This window comes from Melopsittacus undulatus, chromosome W, assembly GCF_012275295.1.
Source record: "Melopsittacus undulatus isolate bMelUnd1 chromosome W, bMelUnd1.mat.Z, whole genome shotgun sequence".
Classification (NCBI taxonomy): Eukaryota; Metazoa; Chordata; class Aves; order Psittaciformes; family Psittaculidae; genus Melopsittacus; species Melopsittacus undulatus.
This window is the reverse complement of record NC_047558.1, coordinates 757,827-777,978: the sequence shown is the minus strand read 5'-3', so window position 1 is coordinate 777,978 and position 20,152 is coordinate 757,827. Positions and strand designations below refer to the sequence as shown.

The following is a 20,152-nucleotide window of genomic DNA, read 5'->3' as shown; positions in this document are numbered from 1 at the left end:
CCTATCCTTAAGGTTAAAAAAAGAAAAAAAGAGTAACAATAAGCTTTTTTGTTCTTCTATGCAAAAGGGTATAAGTAGCAATTCTCATGTTACCTGGGTTTGTTTTTTTTACATGACGTAGCCTTCTGGCTGGTACAAGAACTAAACCAGAGTTTGGAGCAACCTGGTCTAGTGGAAGGTATCTCTGCCCATGGCAGGGGGTTGGAAGTGAATGTTCTTTAAGGTCCCTTCCAACATGAACCATTCTGTGATTCTGTGACTTTCTAGACCTATATACTGCAATACAAATCCGTGCAAGAGTCACATGTTCATAGCTGGGGATTATAGCAATTGATATCCTATGAACTATCAAAGAGAATGAAGCCTACAGATCTACATGCCTGGAAACCTCTGCCTCTCAGCCAGCAACTCAGATGATGATTTGTATAACACACATTACAAATTGTCTTTGCTGCAAACTATTCCTATGCTTCGTAAAGTATAAATCAAGTAAGACCACATGTTAAATGAAAATGAGCACCAAAGACAATTTAAATAGACATGCATTTTGAAATAAAGTACTTTGTCTTTGTCACATTTAATATTATATAAAATAATTACAGTTTCTAATAAAGGTTTCTCAACCACCATTTCTATTCACCACAAAATCCTAATGGCATAAGCTTATACTTGTGTGACCCACTTTTAGTGTTTAATAATAATATTCTATGGGCTTACTACACAGAAGGACATACATACTGTAACACTCAAAATTATTTATGCTAGGGCACATGAAAAACAACAAGGCACTTGGTGACAGCCAGCATGGCTTCACTAAGGGGAAATCCTGCCTGACCAATTTGGTGGCCTTCTATGACAGGGCTACGGAAATGATAGACAGGGGTGGAGCAGTTGATGTCATCTACCTGGACTTGTGCAAAGCGTTCGACACTGTCCCACATGACATCCTTGTCTCTAAATTGGAGAGACATCAATTTCATAGGTGGACCACTCGGTGGATAAAGAACTGGCTGGATGGTCGCACTCAAAGAGTTGTGGTCAATGGTTCAATGTCCAGATGGAGACCAGTAACGAGTGGTGTCCCTCAGGGATCGGTGTTGGGACCGGTCTTGTTTAACATCTTTGTCAGTGACATGGACAGTGGGATTGAGTGCATCCTCAGGAAGTTTGCCAATGACACCGAGCTGTGTTGTTCGACTGATACCCTGGAGGGAAGGAATGCCATTCAGAGGGACCTTGACATGCTTGTGAGGTGGGCTGATGCCAACCTCATGAAGTTTAACCATGCCAAGTGCAAGGTCCTACACCTGGGTCGGAGAAATCCCAGGCACAGCTACAGGTTGGGCAAAAAGGAAATTCAGAGCAGCCCTGCAGAGAAGGACTTGGGGGTGTTGGTCGATGAGAAAATGAACATGAGCTGGCTGTGTGAGCTTGCAGGTCAGAAAGCCAACAGTATTCTGGGCTGCATCAAAAGAAGCGTGATCCTGCCCCTCTGCTCTGCATTTGTGAGACCTCACTTGGAGTATTGTGTGCAGTTCTGGTGTCCTCAACATAAGAAGGACATGGAACTGTTAGAACAAGTCCAGAGGAGGACCACAAGGATGATCAGGGGACTGGAGCACCTCCCATATGACAGGCTGAGAAAGTTGGGGCTGTTCAGCTTGGAGAAGAGAAGGCTGCGTGGAGACCTCATAGCAGCCTTCCAGTATCTGAAGGGGGCCTACAGGGATGCTGGGGAGGGACTATTCATTAGGGACTGTAGTGATAGGACAAGGGGTAACGGGTTGAAACTTAAACAGCAGAGGTTCAAACTGGATATAACGAAGAAATTCTTTACTGTTAGGGTGGTGAGGTACTGGAATGGGTTGCCCAGGGAGGTTGTGAATGCTCCATCCCTGGCAGTGTTCAAGGCCAGGTTGGATGAAGCCTTGGGTGATATGGTTTAGTGTGAGGTGTCCCTGCTCATGGCAGGGGGGTTGGAACTAGATGATCTTAAGGTCCTTTCCACCCCTAACTATTCTATGATTCTATGAACCTTTCAGAAAGGATCTTTCTACAAGTGGTGCAGTGGATTCCTAGGCAGCAGTTATACAACTACTAAATATACTCAAGAAACATGAACGTCTGAAAAGAGTAACTGGATTTAGGTTTGCTAGCAAGTGAACAAAGCCTATTTAAAACACAGACCTTAAATAAAGAGCCTACATCTAATCAAGGTCTTTCCAATGGTTTTAGGAATATTACTGCAGCTTCGATAGCAATATTAGTGACAAAACACAAGATAAGCAGGCTGTGATGAGTGATAATGTAAACCTCATTAAGGAAAGTACAGTACACATCTGTAATAAGATGTGTGTAGCAAATAAACAAAGTACAATGTGCCTGAGAAGATGATTTATATAAGCAAGTAACTTAATAAACAACATTTTATGCCATATGGATCAGCCAGTATGTACATACCAGCACAGTTTGGTTGGCTATGGTCTACTGGAAATCACTGTAAGTTTGGTGTAAGTTAGGAAGCAGAAGCACAGAACCCTTGGAAGAGCCTCAAGAATTCCTCTCAACCTTCACATGACGATTAGTTCTACCCACACTATTCATCAAAGACACAAGTCTAATCAGAGTATTTTGTTTGTTTGCTTTAGGCTTCCAGCAATGGAGATGCTATGAAATTCTTGGGCAATCTCTTGTCAACTTACACAATTAGGAAGAATCTCTGATTAACTGATCAAACCCCAGCTTGCTAAAAAAGAAACCAATTTACTATTTACTGTAATTTTGGATTTTTAGAACTTTATTTATGGAAGGATAACCTTCCTTCCTTCCTTCCGCCCTCCCTCCCTCCTTCCCTCCTTTTCTTCTAATAGCCTTAGCATGTCATCCCTCACATATTCTGCTTTTTACTCACTGCCCATATCTCCAAATATAACTAGTTACAGGTATAAACAGCTGCATTCAACAGAGAATAAAGACTACAAGGGACCTTCATAAGCCAGTACTGGAACGGACTTACAAACAAGCTAAGTAGGAATTGCATCAAATACAGCTTTTTTAGCTAAACAGTCTATTTTAAAATCAGTCTGTAAAACATCTCAGACATTCAGCTTCTACCTAACAAGAGCAAGTTTTGGATTGTTATGTGCTTAAGAAAACACCACATGATTTCTATTCCCATTTATGCTATGATTTAAATTACTTTAACCAGTAAGTTAATGATACAAACAAAATGTATACAGATAGAGCTTTTAGTGATTTTATAGAAAATGGGTTTTTTTCTTAAATCTAAAAATTAATGCCAGATACTACAATGCTGCCCTGATGGAAATGGAGCTACACAGACAACCACAGACCTAGCAAATGTACTTATGTATTTTCCAACAACATAAATGCCTAAATCTGAATGCACCACCAGTTCAAACAACACTGGGAAAAGAAAGATTTAGCAAAAAGTGTCAGGAGAGGAAAAGAGAAGGATGGGAACACCTCAAGTTCTGGAAGGAAACCCCAAACATCAAACTACTGCCTAAAGCACAGAACATGGCTGAGGAGAGATCCCTCCCTTGCATCAGCAGTGACACATCTTCGTTTGTCAGCCTTTTCAGGGTTTCTACAGGGTTCCTGCTCTCCCTGAGTCTTGCATAGAGATTCTCTGCAAGAGCAGAAGAGTGGAAAAAGGGACAGACTACATGCCACATCTGCCAAATTGCCTGCTGCCTGCAGCACTTGAACTGCATAGTGGTAGCTGATGTGGAAGCTCACGTGATATTAATTATCTCCTCTTCCAATCTGTTCTTTCATTGGCAACAAAGCTGCAGTTTCTGATGAGTTGACACAATAGGTACTGACAGGGTTTAGAAAAAGAAAAAAACCCACCAAACCAAATAACTTTTTATACAATGGAAAGAGCACAATACAAGGAGCTTTTGCATAACCATACCATGATTCCACATGTAGAGAAAAAGCTCTCCTATCTTCTTGTTCATCAAGAAATATCAGTAACCCCATCAACAGGTGTATTAAACACATTTCCCTACTTTTTCTCTTTGACAGATGAGCAGAATTCCCCATAGCTGGAAGCTGCTACAGACTCCACAGACACAGGCAGCCCCTAATGTACTGCAGCCCCCTCTGATTTAATTTTCCCTGTTCAGCACAACTGAACCAGTCAATGCAGCCATCTGTACTCAGTGCTAAACAGAGCATTTTAATAAAGAGCTATAAAAAGTGTAATCCTTGCACTGAATCAGAACAGATTCAGCCTCTGGCCCAACAAAGTACCACAACTGCTCACTTACTCATTAGAAGTCCTTTTGGTCACTGAAAGCTGACCAAAGTGAATGTGACAACACAGAAAATATTAAAACTTATCTCAAAAAAGTCACATAATATGTTCAAATCAATCATGACAAGAACACCCTGACTTTTTAAAAAGCAAAAGCTCATTTAATAAAAGATGAGGAAATTCATAACTACTTTTAAATACTGGTCAGTCATTTAACTAACACCTCACCCCTAATAAAAATTAATACATGTGATTTTTACTGTAAGGGTGGTGAGGTACTGGAATGGGTTGCCCAAGGAAGTTGTGAATGCTCCATCCCTGGCGGTGTTCAAGTCCAGGTTGGACAAAGCCTTGGGTAACATGGTTTAGCGTGAGGCACCCCTGCCCATGGCAGGGGGGTTGGAACTAGATGATCTTCAGGTCCTTTCCAACCCTAACTATTCTATGATTCTATGATCTTAGCCATAGCACTTCTAAAACAGTCACAGCTTAACACGGGGGTGTTTATTTTTCCTAAGGCATATTTATGGCAATCACACTAAAACCCAGAGTCCTCTAATACCAGCTTTTTATTTTGATACTTACTGCACAAAATCGGGGAAGAAGGTGTCTGAAGAGTCAAAGTTGAACCATCTTTGCGAGTGATGTTAACACGAAATACCAGCCTAGCACGTGTGCTCTTTTTCTTTGAGCTAGCAATCCCTATCCTAGCTTCAACATCAGCATTTCTCAGCTTCAGTATTCCCACGCAATCAACTCTAACAACAGAAAACAGTGGAGTTTAATAGAGTTTAATATGTTCAGCATCTTTAACAGTCTTTCAACTAATTACATAGGCCATAAGTCAAAACTCTAAGTAATTAATGGAATATTCTTTTTTTTAACATGAAATTTCTATGTGAACTTTCCCATTACATAGCTTGGTTTTCAATTCAACCCTACATATTTTGGATGATGAATTATAGGAGGGAGGAATAATAAAGCAGCATGAATAAAACAGAAAATGCAACGTAACAAAGCCATTCTGGTAAGCATTCAGTTTATAACCACAGGTCTTCTTCACCCTTCCATTCCTGTGTCTAGATCTGGGTTTGTAGGATTATTACTGCAAAATATTCTGCATACACTTAAAGCAGTAGTAAAAGAAAACGTACTGTAGTCATATTTTTTTTTATGCTCAGCAGACCTTGGAAGCAATAGATACACCATACCATAACTGTAGTCCTCTGGGAAACATCTACAGGGCCAGAGTGAGAGAGAGATAGTGCTGGCTTTCAGAAAGACATGCTAGATGCAAAATTATTTCAAGCAAATGAGCAACCAGAAAAAAACCCAACCAAACACAATCTGATGTGTTAAGAATGACATTGTCATTTTACCAGGACCTTAGGCTCTACACCTAAATAGTACAGGGACCATCTGATATCAAATTTGAGTACAACAAAGTTTTGTTCTGTATGAGGGCCAACAAGCAACAGCTAGGGAGCGGAGAGGAGGGGAGAGTGATTTAGAAGGTAGCACTGGCGTTGCTGTCAATAGGGAGGTGCTATAGCATCACTGAAATATTAGGAATATTTGAGACATCCAGATTCCTTTCAAGAAAACAGCCTAAGCAAAACTTTTCTTCCCAGGTAATTCCAAATTCATCTTTATAGCATCTCTATACTTATATGGTTTTACATTAATGCTTGAGGACAATTATAAAATTACTATCCAAGAGGCAGTTATCATGGGAATGTATTTTACATTAAAAAAATCAAATTGATACAGTCTATTAGCAAACTATATCACCCTACTTAAGAAGTGGACACTGTCAATTGAATAAACATTTCTTCTCTTGAAACAAGACAAGCTTCCACGTGAAGTGGCAGCTTTCAACCACACACCTGTTGAAAAGAAGACCTACTGAAAAGAATTATTTGAAAGATCACTCCCTTTCTGTACTAAGATACACGTGAAAAGCTTATTATGAAATCACTTATATTCAGAATTTGCTTCTGATTAGCAATTCTTACCTGTTAAAAGACAACCAGCAGAACCACTGACCAGTTTATAATTCATCTCATACTTGAATATGCACATAATTGATCAAACAGGACATGAAAATAATGTAACAGTTAACTGATAAAGTTTAAGGAAGACCTGATTAAGAATTAAATTTAATAAACTGAGAGTGCCCAGTGTGTGCCAAGATGTTCAGACTTTTAACTACTAACCCAACCAACCGAAAAAGGAAAACTAGTTTCTGAAAATAAGCTTTTTCTTGTTTGGTTTTGTTGTTTTGTTTTTTTTTTTTTTAGAAAAAAAAAAAGCTACTCACGCAAGTGTCATACTGTTGCTTGGGTCCAGTCCAACCTCAATAACAGTAGTCCCCTCTATATCCACTTCTTTGCAGGGAGTAGTGTTTCTCCCAGTAACTCTGCAGGCCTGGTAGAATCCATGTGGCTTCACTCGACCAGAGTCATTACCTACAAATACCTGAAGCACCACCGGCTCATTGTGACCTTCCAGCTGAAACATATCAACACAAATTAAATATTTCAAAAATTGCCACTTAATTAAAACACAAAACATTTTACGCAACTGAATTTGTAAAGGGTAATCTGATACTCTACCACTTAAATGGTAAGCTTAATGAACAGTCTTTGTGTCATGTCACCAAGGTCTCCTTGGCTAGAAACAGCATCACCATAGCTAAAGTGTGTCACTTTTCTTCCCTGGTATTCTTGTTAGAAGAAGGTATGAACAGTGCACAAGAGTATCTCACATCATCTGGGTGGTAACTGCTCCAGCTTTGCAATACCATTAGCAAGACAAAGTGAAGATCAGCTACTGACGGCAGGGACACCTTCACTGACAATCTGCATTCAGGATAATCTTTCTTTTGCCAGACAAGTCACTTGTTTGTTTATACAGTTTTAATGTTGCATGTTGATTGTAGACTCTAGTTCTAAATCATCAAGTAACATGGTGTCTTGGGTTCAGCAGCAGCAGTGATTTTTCTTCTTAGTAGCTGGTGCAGTGCTGTATTTTTGACTTTCGGCCTGGAAACAGTGCTGATAACACCAATGTTTTTAGTTGTTGCTAAGTAATGTTTACTCTGACCAAGGACTTTCTGAGTCTCATGCTCTGCCAGGGAGGAGGGGAAGCCTGGAGGAAGCAGAGACAGGACACCTGACCCAAACTAGCCAAAGAGGTATTCCATAACACAGCATATCATGCCCAGGATGTAGAACTGGGGGCAGTTACCCAGAAAGAGCTAGATCACTGCTTGATCAGGCTGGGTATTGGTCAGCGGGTGGTGAGCAGTTGCATCTTCCCTTGTTATTTCCCTTATCATTATTATTATTGGTGATAGCAGTAGTGGTTTTGTGTTATACCTTAGTTACTGGACTGTTCTTATCTCAGTCCGTGGGAGTTACATTCCTCTGATTCTCTTCCCCATCCCTCCGGGAGCTGGGGGAGGAAAGGGGGGGGAGGGGTGTTGAGAGAGCGGGCTGCGTGTTTTTTTCTGGGTTGCCAACTGGGCTTAAACCATGACACATGGTTTTCTTTAAAGGGCCACGGAATCTGCTGCTTCTCCTTAGTCTACTTTCAAGTGATGCATCTGAATGGTTGCCCATGCTGCCAGAAAAGAGCTAGCATCAGATCTCTACTGAGCCAGCAATATTTTTACACTATTCTTCCCCATCTTTAAAAAACCCCCCAAAAGAAACACAAACAAAAAAGCCCTCTTGTCCTTTACAGGTTTTTTTTTCCCCACTATCTCAGATTTCCTGAAGATCCATTGACTCATTTTGTCTGTCCAGCCTGGACAGACTTTTATATACAGAGTATGAACTAGTTTGCCTACTAGTAAAGCAAGCTTGAGTTTTCAGGAATTCAGTAACATGAGACTCTTCCAAACAGAATTTTCACTGATAGGTACTAAAGAGTAACTTGGAAAAGAATTAAAAAGAAATTCAGATGAAAAAAAGCCCATTAAGAAATTTCACATAAATGAACACTAAATTACCATAGCAACAGGATTATATTAATGGATTTTTATCTTATGAAACTTCACTTCACTGGATTCCTACATTACTCAGGAGGACTAAGTGAAGTGTTGGAGATGTTTCTAACATTATCAAACAACTTTAAAGATGAGTATACTCCTGCCCTGGGTTCAGCTGTAGCAGTCATTTTTTCTCCTGAGTAGCTGATGCAGTGCTGTGTTTTCAACTTCAGCCTGAGAACAGTGCTGATAACACACCAATGCTTTTAGTTGTTGCTACATAATGTTTACTCTGATCAAGGACTTTCTCAGTCTCATGCTCTGCTTGTGAGGAGGGGCACGGGAAGCTGGGAGGAAGCAGAGAAAGGACACCTGACCCAAACTAGCCGAAGTGGTATTCCATACCACAGCACATCATACCCAGTATATAAACTGGGGGGAGTTACCCAGAAGGCCCAGATCACTGCTCCGGTCAGGCTGGGTACTGGTCGGCAGGTGGTGAGCAATTGTATTCTCTCCCCTTGTTATTCCCCACAAATAAAAGCCTACAGGACGCGGGATTCCCAGGCAGTTTCCCATCCAAGTACTAATCAAGCCTGATCCTGCTTAGTTTTTTTTATTTATCACCAGGTTCTGCACCTGGTCAGTGATATCCTGCCATAGTGCAGCAGCCCAGATTGTTTTACCTCTACTTTGCCAGTTGCTCTGCTTCCATTGCTGCAACCACCCCCACAGGGCATTTGCCACTATCCATGAGTCAGTACAGAGATAAAGTACTGGCCATGTTCCTTGTTCAGCAATGTCCAAGACCAGCTGAATGGAGTCCCTTATGACACATAAGGCACTACTGGTGGCAGTAGTAGTAGTTTTATATTGTACCTTAGTTACCATACTGTTCTTAACCCATGGGAGTTACATTCTTTCGATTCTCCTCCTTATCCCTCCGGAAGTGGGAAATAAGGGAGGGAGTGAGCAAGCAGCTGCGTGGTTCTGAGTTATCAGCTAGGCTTAAACCATGACAGCTATTATACTCTCTCAGTAGTATTCAGCACAAATTTTAAGGGCTCTATTAAAACAAAGCTTCTTTGTGGACCTGGTAAATTAATTTGGATTGAGAACTCTTTGCTGCTTTCTCAAAGTGGCATAACTATGAAAAAAATAGAAAGGTAAATGTCTTTTGCACTTCTTATTTGTATGATAAGAGACAGAGTTGTATAGTTGCTTGACTGGCTGCCCACACTCCTCCCACTATGACCAGGATGATATTTGCCTCAGTTACAATGAGCATGCAGTGCCAGTCTGTATTCAGTTCGGTGCTCATGTTCACATTTATACTCTTGTCACTGCAACTTTTGTAATGGTATGTGAGAGTTCTTCTGTGTGTCTCTGTGTAAATCAAGTAAAGCATTACTCCTGATAAACCTCTCTACCATTTGCATTAGGAAACCACAAGTACAGTCCTAAAGTTCTTTGACTGCTTCCACCAGGCTATGTAGCCATCCCTGCAGATGGAGAGACGGCTGAAACCTTCCACGGTCACAGATATCTCTACACAGAAGACTACTGTATCATCTAATGTCTTAGTCAGGCAGTCTGTAACAGATACCAAAACATTATCCCTGTACTTCCTCCCTCTTCTGGTCTCCAATTTCATGCTGGAGATCTGTGCAGTCAAGGAGCTCCTCAGTATAAATTACTTCCTCTCTTCTTTCTAAACAGCTGATGCATAATCACAACTGCATTCCAGCCACATAGACTAACCCAAGTCTCCGCAATTCCAGTTCAGTCACACCCCTGTGACTACACAAGGAAAGAAACAAGACCTGCAGATTCACACACTGGGCAAGTACAGCCACTGAAAAACAGCATTTGAATTTCTCCCCTCTGAGCAGGAATGTGAAAGATCTCTTTGTACCCTTCTTCCTCATGTTCCTTCATTTGTGTCCTTGGTTCAGCTGTAACAGTCATTTTTCTCCTTAGCAGCTGGTACAGTGCCTTGTTTTTGACTTGAGCTGCGGAGAATGCTCCTACATGAAGCCTCTGGCAGAAAGCTCCAGGGTGGACTTGAGATCAACCCCTCAGCTTTTGGAATCAGGAATACAGAGGATCTCAGGCTATACCCAAACAGAGAAAGAGATACTGGCAGCCTTTGAAGGGGTTCAAGCTGCTTCACAATTGAAAGGCACTGAAGCACAGCTCCTCCTGACAACCAAGTTGCCCATGCTGGGATGGATGTTCAAAGGCAGGGTCTCCTCTACACATAATGCAACTGATGCTACATGGAGTAAGAAGGCTGCACTAAACACACAACAAGGTCAAATAAGAAATCCCAGTCATCCAGGAATTCTAGAAGTCATCATGGACTGGCCAGAGGGCAAAGACATTGGAATGTCACCAGAGGAGGAGGTGATGTGTGCTGAAGAGGTCACACTGTATAATAAACTATCAGAAAGTGAAAGCAATATGCCTTGTTTACTGATGGGTCCTGCCGTATTGTGGGAAAGCATCAGAGATGGAAGGCAGCTGTATGGAGTCCCTTACAAAAGGTGGCAGAAACTGCTGAAGGAGAAGGTGAATTGAGTCAGTTTGCAGAGGTGAAAGCCATCCAGCTGGCCTTGGAAATTGCTGAACGAGAAAAGTGGCCAGTACTTTACCTCTATACTCACTCATGGTTGGTGGCAAATGCCCTGTGGGGGTGGTTGCAGCAATGGAAGCAGAGCAACTGGCAATGCAGAGGTAAACCCATCTGGGCTGCTGCACTATGGCAAGATATCGCTGACCAGGTGCAGAACCTGGTGGTGAAGGTACACCACGGAGAAACATCAGAACAACCAACAGGTGGATAATGCTGCTAAGACTGAAGTGGCTCAGATGGACTTAAACTGGCAATTATTGGGTGAATTATTGGGTGAATTATTTTTGGCCCAGTGGGCCCATGACACTTCAGGCCATCAGAGCAGACATGCAACATACAGATGGGCTCGTGATCGAGGGGTGGACTTAACAATGGACACTACTGCCCAGGATATTAATGACTGTGAAAAGTGCTGCACGGAAATAATCTAAACAGTTAAAGCCTCTTTGGTATGGAGGACGATGGCTGAAGTACAAATATGGAAGGCCTGGCAGATTCATTATATCACACTCCCACCAACCCACCAAGGCAAGCACCATGTGCTTACCATGGTGGAAGCAACCACCGGATGGCTGGAAACATGCACTGTGCCCCATGCCACTGCCCAGAACTCTGTCCTGGGCCTTGAGAAACAGATTTTGTGGTGACATGGCACCCTAGAGAGAAGTGAGTAAAAAATTGGGATGCATTTCTAGCACAACCTTATAGACACTCGGGCCAAAGAGCATGGCATTGAGGGGGTATATCAAATACCCTATCATGCACCAGCCTCTAGGAAAACCAAATGGTACAACGGGATGTTGAAAACTACACTGAGAGTGACTTTTAAACATTAGGATACACATTTACCAAAGGCCATCTGGTTGGTCAACACCAGAGGATCTGCCAACAGGGCTGGCTCAGCCCAGTCAGAACTTTTACATACTGTAGAAGGGGATAAAGTTCCTGTTGTACGGAGTGAATTTGCTGAGGAGGACAGTCTGGGTTATTCCTGCTTCAGGTAAAGGCAAACCCACTCGTGGGATTGCTTTTGCTCAGGGACCAGGACATACTTGGTGGGTAATGTGGGAAGATGGGGAAGTCCGATGTGTACCTCAAGAAGATTTGATTTTAGGGGAAAACAGCCAATGAGGTCAATTATATACTGTTGCCTGCTATATAACAGTTTTACAGCACAACAGCTGGATGCCCATCTCTGCCATTCTGGGCTTTGAAGAGTAGGTACGTGCTGACATGACCATCAGCAGAGAATAAAGTCATGCGAAAAGCCGGCAGCAGAAGTGTCCATAGATCACCATCGATTGACCCTGAATTCCCTCAGATCACCACTCCCAACAAAGAATGAAATTCGATGAAACCATATGAGCTCAGCAGTGATCAGAAGGGTTTGGCAGTGCTCTCAGCAGGCAACAATCCAACACTATACACAATCTCTCCTGCTCTGAAAGACTGTTACAAGAGATGGAGCCTGACATCATGGACTGAATGAATTCAGCGAATTACAGGAACGGTCCACGGACTAAGGAATGATATTTCTCTCTTTATGTGTGTGTACATATATATATATGAGATAAAAAAGCAATGGTATGTGGAAAAATGTGAGATCTGACCATTACGTGAATGGTATGGAATAAGGGGTGGATACTGTCCTGGGTTCAGCTGTAACAGTTATTTTTTCTCCTTCTTAGAATCATGAAATCAAAGAATAGTTAGGGTTGGAAAGGACCTTAAGATCATCTAGTTCCAACCCCCTTCCATGGGCTGGGACACCTCACACTAAACCATATCACCCAAGGCTCTGTCCAACCTGGCCGTGAACACTGCCAGGGATGGAGCATTCACAACCTCCCTGAGCAACCCATTAAAGTGCCTGAACAACCTTACAGTAAAGAACTTCCTTATATCCAATCTAAATTTCTCCTGATTAAGTTTTAACCCATTACCCCTTGGCCTATCACTACAGTTCCTAGTGAAGAGTCCTTCTCCAGCATCCCTGTAAGCCCCCTTCAGATACTGGAAGGATGCTATGAGGTCTCCACGCAGCCTTCTCTTCTCCAAGCTGAACAGCCCCAACTTTCTCAGCCTGTCTTCATATGGGAGGTGCTCCAGCCCCCAGATCATCCTCATGGCCCTCCTCTGGACTTGTTCCATGTCCTTTTTATGTTGAGGGCACCAGAACTGAACACAATACTCCAAGTGAGGTCTCACAAGAGCAGAGTAGAGGGGCAGGATCATCTCCTTCGACCTGCTGGTCACTTTCGTTTTGAAGCAGCCCAGGATATGGTTGGCTTTCTGGGCTGCAAGCTCACACTGCCGGCTCATGTTCATTTTCTCATCGACCAACACCCCCAAGTCCTTCTCCACAAGGCTGCTCTGAATCTCTTCTGTAAAGTAGAGCTGGTGCTCTTCTTAGTAGCTGGTGCAATGCTGTATTTTTGACTTAAGCCTGAGAACAATGGTGATAACATACCAGTGTTTACCCTGATCAAGGACTTTTCATTCTCATGTTCTGCTTGTGAGGACGGTCATGGGAAGCTGGGAGGAAGCAGAGACAGGACACCTGACCCAAACTAGCCAAAGGGGTATTCCATACCACAGCACATCATGCCCAGTATATAAACTGGGGGGAGTTACCCAGAAGGCCCAGATCACTGCTCCGGTCAGGATGGGCATTGGTTGGCAGGTGGTGAGCAACTGTATTTTGCATCACTTCTGTTTTGTTTTTTTTGTTTCCCCTTTTAGTTTTATATTCTCTCTCCTTTTTATTTCCTTTATCATTATTATTATTTGTGGTAGTAGTATTGGTTTTGTATTATACTTTATTTACTGGACTGTTCTTATCTCTACCCATGGGACTTACATTCTTTTGATTCTCCTCCCCATCCCTCCAGGCGCTGGGGGGAAGAAGGGGGGGAGTGAGCAAGTGGCTGTGTCCTTCTGAGTTACCGGCTGGGCTTAAACCATGACCTGGGCTTTGGTCCCCATCCTCTGAATAACCTACAGTAAAGTCCTCATCACCAGGCTGGCAAGCCTCATCACAAACAATATTCACCCTCTCTGAGTAAGGTGAATTATACCAGTTATCCTTTTCTCCCCTTCAAATGAAGCAGGATGAACAAAGAAGTTAAACACATACTGGAGAAACCAGCTATGCAGCCAAGGCCCAGATTCCTGACTGCATCTGCTCTATCCAGACCCTACCCCTTGATCAGAAGGACTGAGGACACCATTCAGTCCTGTGTGCTGCTCATCCCTGCCTCAGAGAGAGCAACAAGCAACACCTAAACTTTAAGGCATCAAAGTCTATACAGGGAACAGGCTATATTTGTCAAGTGCAGTTAGAGCATTTCACTATCCTAGTTTTTCAAGCTTTAACTGTCTATTTAGACAGTTTGTGTAACTGTAGTCTAACAGGACATGCATCACAGATTATACATCACTGCCTTGACATAAAGCTTCCTCCTTTAATTGTGATGTAAATGAGACCACTTGGTACCTGCAAGAGATAGAGTACAGTCTCTACAGCAGAGACTGCAACATTTCACCCCCCCTTTAAAACCAGAGATTCTAGGCCTATTTGAGATGAACCACTGTCGTGGTTTAAATCCAGCCACACAGCTCGTTCACTCACCCCCCCCCCCCCCCCCCCCACCTTGCTCCCCCAACTCCCAGAGAGCTGGGGAGGAGAATCAAAAGAATGTAGCCCCCATGGGTAGAGATAAGAACAGTTTAATAACTAAGGTATAACACAAATCACTACTGCTACTACCAATAATAATAATATTAATAATGATAAAGGAAATAACAAGTGAAGAGAATACAACACCTCACCATCCACCGACCGATAATTCACCCCACCCTGCCTGACTGAGCACCAACTGATACCTCCTCCAACCCCCCAGAGAGCACTAGCCTTTCCGGATAACTCTAAGTTACACCCTGGGCATGATGTGCTATGGTATGGAATACCCTTTTGGCTAGCTTGGGTCAGGTGTCCTGTCTCTGCTTCCTCCCGGCCTCCCCTCCTCCCTGGCAGAGCATGAGCTCAGAAAAAGGCCTTGAACAAACCAAACACCTGAGCAGTAACTAAAAACATAGGTGCTATCAGCACCATTCCCAGCCTGAAAGTCAAAACACAGCGCTGCACCAGCTACCAAGAAGGGGAAAAAATGACTGCTACTGCTGAACCCAGGACAACCATTTACCATTGTACTAAAGCATCACTTGGGAAGGAGTCCCCATATCACCCAACACTAAGCAGCCTACCTTGACAGTTGGAAAGCCTTGCTGTGTCCGATCTTTCACTGAGCCTCGGCTGCCTTCAGTCAGGTAACGAGCCCTGTGCTGGGTTTCTGGCTGTACCACGATCTTCAGCTCCTTCCCCTCACTCTTAGTTGGATACTGACCACACAACACTGGTGTCTTCTTCCCTCCAGCTCCTTTCTGGTTTTCTGATGCTCTGGGAAGTCAAAGCAGGCCATTAAAAAGATGTTATAAGCAGCTCCTCAAGAAAAACAAACTAAATCACAGAAAAAGCTAAAAAGCTAAAGAATGTATATTAACAGATAGAAGAGTTATAGTTGAGAGCAAACTTTGGAATTCTCTTTCTGATAGAGAAGGAAACCTGCAGGATGAAGAGGAATGATGCTTCTCTGCCTCCTCTATCCAGTGTAAATAGGAACTGCTTTTTAGAGAGTAAACATGAAGGAAGGGAAAAGCAATTAGCATTAAACTATGTTAAACAGAAGAAGGCTCACAATCTGCTTTTTCACAGTATATGATACAGCCTGGTACTGTACGAATAAGCTGTTTTGTGTCTGTAACAAATATACATATGTACACACACACAGAGAATGGATTTAAGGTTAAATGATACTTCTTTAAATAGGAAAACAGCCTCATGCCTGTCTCCACCTGAACTTGCATATCCGTGCAAACTCAAATACTAATTTCTATCAAAACAGACTGATAAATTTATGTTTAAACCAAATTAGTTATTGTAAAAAGCTGTGACATAATTACACCAATTTGAAATCTGCAGTGTATGCAAAAAGACTGTTTTGTTTCAGGTGCATACCTTAAGATGTATCCTGTGTTCAGTTCCATAATTAAAACCCGAATGAAGAAGCCCTCCAAAGTATAACACTGTGTGATCAATTTTGTCTTCAGTTTAAAGCACACTGGAATAACTCTTGATCTTATACAGAGCAGGTTTGTACAATCAAGTCTAATAACCTCATTTAACACCAACAAATGTAAACATGCCATGGTAAATAGTACAGGTAGAAAAAGGGCTCAATGGATTTCCACAAATGTAGGATTCTTCTTTACTACCAAAAAGTAGTTTCTAACAACTAATGACTCAAGAAAGCAGTTTATATAACAGGTGTGAATTGCTTAAAAAGCAAATCCTGTTTCAATGTGTAACACATGAAAGCAATTTATCCAGGATTTTTAATTCTCATGGAGGGGGGTGAAAGAAATGCTTTTTCTTCAAAATTGTTTACTGAGAGCTTTGCCTCTGCAAGACTTTCACTGACCTGAAGGCTGGGGTAACCCATAGCGCTCTCATTCCCAATTAACTGATGATACTAACAAACATTATCAGCACCTTTCCTAAAACTCCTACTGTGCAACAAATGGCACACAGCCACATGGTATGCAAACATTTCCAAGTCATTCCCCAGCCCCTGCACAGCCTTTCCCACTTTTCATAGCGTGGTTTGGGTTAGAAAGAACCTTTAACCTCATCTAGTTCCAACCCCCTGCTATGGGCAGAGACACCTTCCACTAGACCAGGTTGCTCAAAGCTCCTCCCAACCTGGCCTTGAACACTGCCAGGGATGGGACAGCCACAGCTTCCCTGGGCAACCTGTGCCAGCGCCTCACCACCCTCACAGTGAAGTTTCTTCTCAAGATCTCATCTCATTCTTGCCCCTGTCAGTTTAAAACAATTCCCCCGTCGTGTCCCTACCTGCCCTTGTAAAAAGTCCTTTTCCAGATTCTTTGTCCACCCCTTTAGGCACTGGAAGCTGCTCTAAGGTCTCCCTGGAACCTCCTCTTCTCCAGGCTGAATAAGCCCAGCTCTCTCAACCTGTTTTTTCTTATGGAAGGGTCTTCTGCTCAAGGAAAGGTCAGGCACTTTGCTCCCTGATTTCACCACATCTCCTACTAAGCATCCAAAAATTTTTAATACATGTAACAAAGGGTTAAAATGGACACTGCTGAGCATTTATGAGCTCTGTGCTTTGTATGAATTTCATTCATGTTTTTCTGTTTGTGAAGGTGAACCACTTCCCCACAGACAGCCCAGCAAAGCTGCCTGCTCATCCAGCTGAGTCCAGGACAGATGGCCAGTGCATCCCTGAGCAGCCCTGGCTGCCCTGCACACTCATCCTCAACCAAGTAACAGTAGAGAGGCAGGTTCTAGATAAAAACAAACAACAAACAACAAAAACAACCAAACAACATTAAAAAACCCCTGCAAGAGTACTATCTTTCTGCCAAGGAATCTTGATTACTCTGCCACAGTCTGGTCAAACAGGCTGTTTAAACCAAACTAAAATACTATGTAAAAACATACTTTCTCTTAGGAAAATTAAAGGAACAAAATTCCTCTTCAGTGTAGCACAGCCAAAACCTGTGATACACTAAATAAACTGCAATTAACAGCACTATGCTCCTCACTTCTGTACAAGCAAAAACACTAATCAAACTCAAGCTCATTAGATAATCACTCTATTCTTCCTCTCAGGTCATTACTCCAATGGACTACTAATTAAAAGGAATACGTATATGAACTTGCAGAGAATATCTTCTCTTTTTTTCCCTCAGAATTTTAAATCATAGAGCTACAACTTCTTGGCTTCCCCCAGGGAACACAAGAAGTCACACCTGGGCAACTCCAGCTGCTGCAGGCACCATCACATCCTTCCCAGTGCCTGGGCCCCATGCTTCCTGAAAGATGTCACACAAAGATTGCTTAGTTTGATCTTGTCACACATGGAAGTTTCTGCTCCCTAAATTAATAGGAGAGACTGAGATATTACTGAATTTCAAAGGAGAGCGTTAAGAGAGGCAACCATCAAAACAAAATTCACTTTCAACACTCAAAATGAAAAGTTTTAGCAGTGCAACATTAACATTTTGGCCTCTCCAACACAACTCTGTTCTCCTGAGAGTACTTTACCCTTAAACCCCAAGTTACCTGAATAGTCAACATACCATTATTTAATAAGTTGTCAAATTTATGCTGCCTAATCATTATTTTGAAAGTCTTCCCTCTAGAAACCGAAAGTAATCATTACTTTCAATTACAATAGCTGAACTTGAAAGCAATTGTAAAGCCTTCACCAGAACTCAGTGGTCTGTCTTCTTAAATTCCAAGGATATATCATTTACACATCCTTTTAATTTAGTTTGTTTATAATTCTAATATTTGTGAACAGACATATAATAAAACATTTCATACACACATTTATTTACTAGCTTAACCATTACCAGACAATGTCTCCTCAAAGCAAGCACTTCTTTTCTAAACAAGAAGTATAAGTAGCAAACCCCATGATTCTACTAGAACAAATTTCCTGAGTTAAGGTTTACCTGGTCTTACACTGGCATCAGGGCTGTTCCCAGTGAAGACCTGAAAGTGAAGATGAGACCAAGCACATCGGAAATCTGAGCCTCTTTGCCCTAAATCACCATTAATTCAACCATTTATAGAAAGGCTTTCACAAATTCCAACAGTTTCCACAGGAAACTATTCCTAGCTTTTGAAGACCACCGACTAGAAGTATCTTTTGAGGCAAATGCTATTTCCACTTCACAAATTAGCAAGGCTGCATTCCTTGCTCTTTTCTTAAAGCCAAAAGTAAATGAACTCCCTTGGCTGAACTCCATAGGGCTGGAAAATTAAAAAAAAATCCCAAACAACCAAACCAGTCACTACTGTGACCTAGATTTGCAATGCTAAATCTCCATATTCCAGCTGCAAAACTACATTTTCTAATATCTTGGCCAGCTCATGCCCCAGAGCTTTTATTCAAAAGGACAATTCTGTTACATAAGAGTTTGCTGCAGTTCAATGTAGCCTGCATATGACTTGGGAAAAAAATTATCATCACCCCCTGAGTTCACAGAGTATTCCTGACAGCAATGATGAATGTTCACTGGGTAGCCCCTAATATTTTAGGGAACATTACAGTCTTGTGATGCTTTAGATTGAGATCACAGAATTGGAGACTGGTTTGGGTTGGAAAGAACCTTAAGTTCATCTAGTTCCAACCCCTTGCCACAGACAGGAACACCTTCCACTAGACCAGGTTGCTCAAGACCCTGTCCAACCTGACCTTGAACACTGCCAGGGATGGAGTATTCATATTGTTCCAGAGTTTACAAAATCTTTCCTCTGTTCCCAGAGATCACATTTACAGTCACAGCTCTTGCCCTCCAACAAAGTTTCATCCCTTTGTAAGAGAGCACCTGATCCCCTCTGCTCAGTGGAGGCAGTTTCCTCCTGCCAAGCAGCTGCCTTACATACAATAATTTGCTTCTTTGGGTCTACCATGTACTAAGGTTTTACTTTATTATCAGCGATTTCAGCTAGTGAAAACAAGAGATGCTGGACTGCAGCCAAGCAGTTACAACTAGTGGTTGTTGTAAAGAGACACCAGGAGACCCACTGGTCAGTGGTAGAGCCAGTGCTCCTGGTACGAGGCAGCTCCATGGGCCCTGACATGGTACCCAGCTGGCAATACCCTGGAGAGTTTCTCAGAATCACTTTCTCACAGTGAAATTTTAAGTATGGAACTGCAATGACCCTGGGAATACAGACTCCAGGCTCTTTCCCTTCGGAATATGAGAAGTTCATAATATTTCCCATCAGTCAAATTTTCACATTCACCATTACTGTGATGAATGTTAGAACATAGTGCAAGCACATAAGAGTAAAAAACCCCAAAATACACCAACCCAACACTGGAAAAAAAAAAAAAAACCAAAAGCCAAATCTGTTCACTCAAACATCTTAAAAGTACTAAAAAATCCACAAGTTAAAAATAATGCATCGACACACTATTGTAAACTGATGGACATTTTCCTCTTTAAGCAACCACTGAAATGCATTTTGTGAACAGTATAAAGTGGAAGAGATGAGAGACCACCATCCAGGCATGCCCACGTACAGACACACACATGCATACAACCCAGAAGCACAGAGAAACAGGATTAGAGATTTATT

The 20,152-nt window shown here is 42.2% G+C and overlaps 1 protein-coding gene across 1 annotated transcript in view; it reads right to left on the bottom strand.

The window, feature by feature from the left end:
* Positions 1–20,152, bottom strand: part of LOC117438010 (nuclear factor of activated T-cells 5-like) — a 105,428-nt gene that overhangs the window by 37,577 nt on the left and 47,699 nt on the right. The window contains exons 4-6 of the mRNA XM_034073350.1: positions 15,181–15,373; positions 6,606–6,796; positions 4,871–5,043 (exon numbers count right to left, since the gene is read on the bottom strand). Of these exons, the coding sequence (XP_033929241.1) occupies positions 4,871–5,043; positions 6,606–6,796; positions 15,181–15,373 (557 nt within the window). The remainder of the gene's footprint in view (positions 1–4,870; positions 5,044–6,605; positions 6,797–15,180; positions 15,374–20,152) is intronic.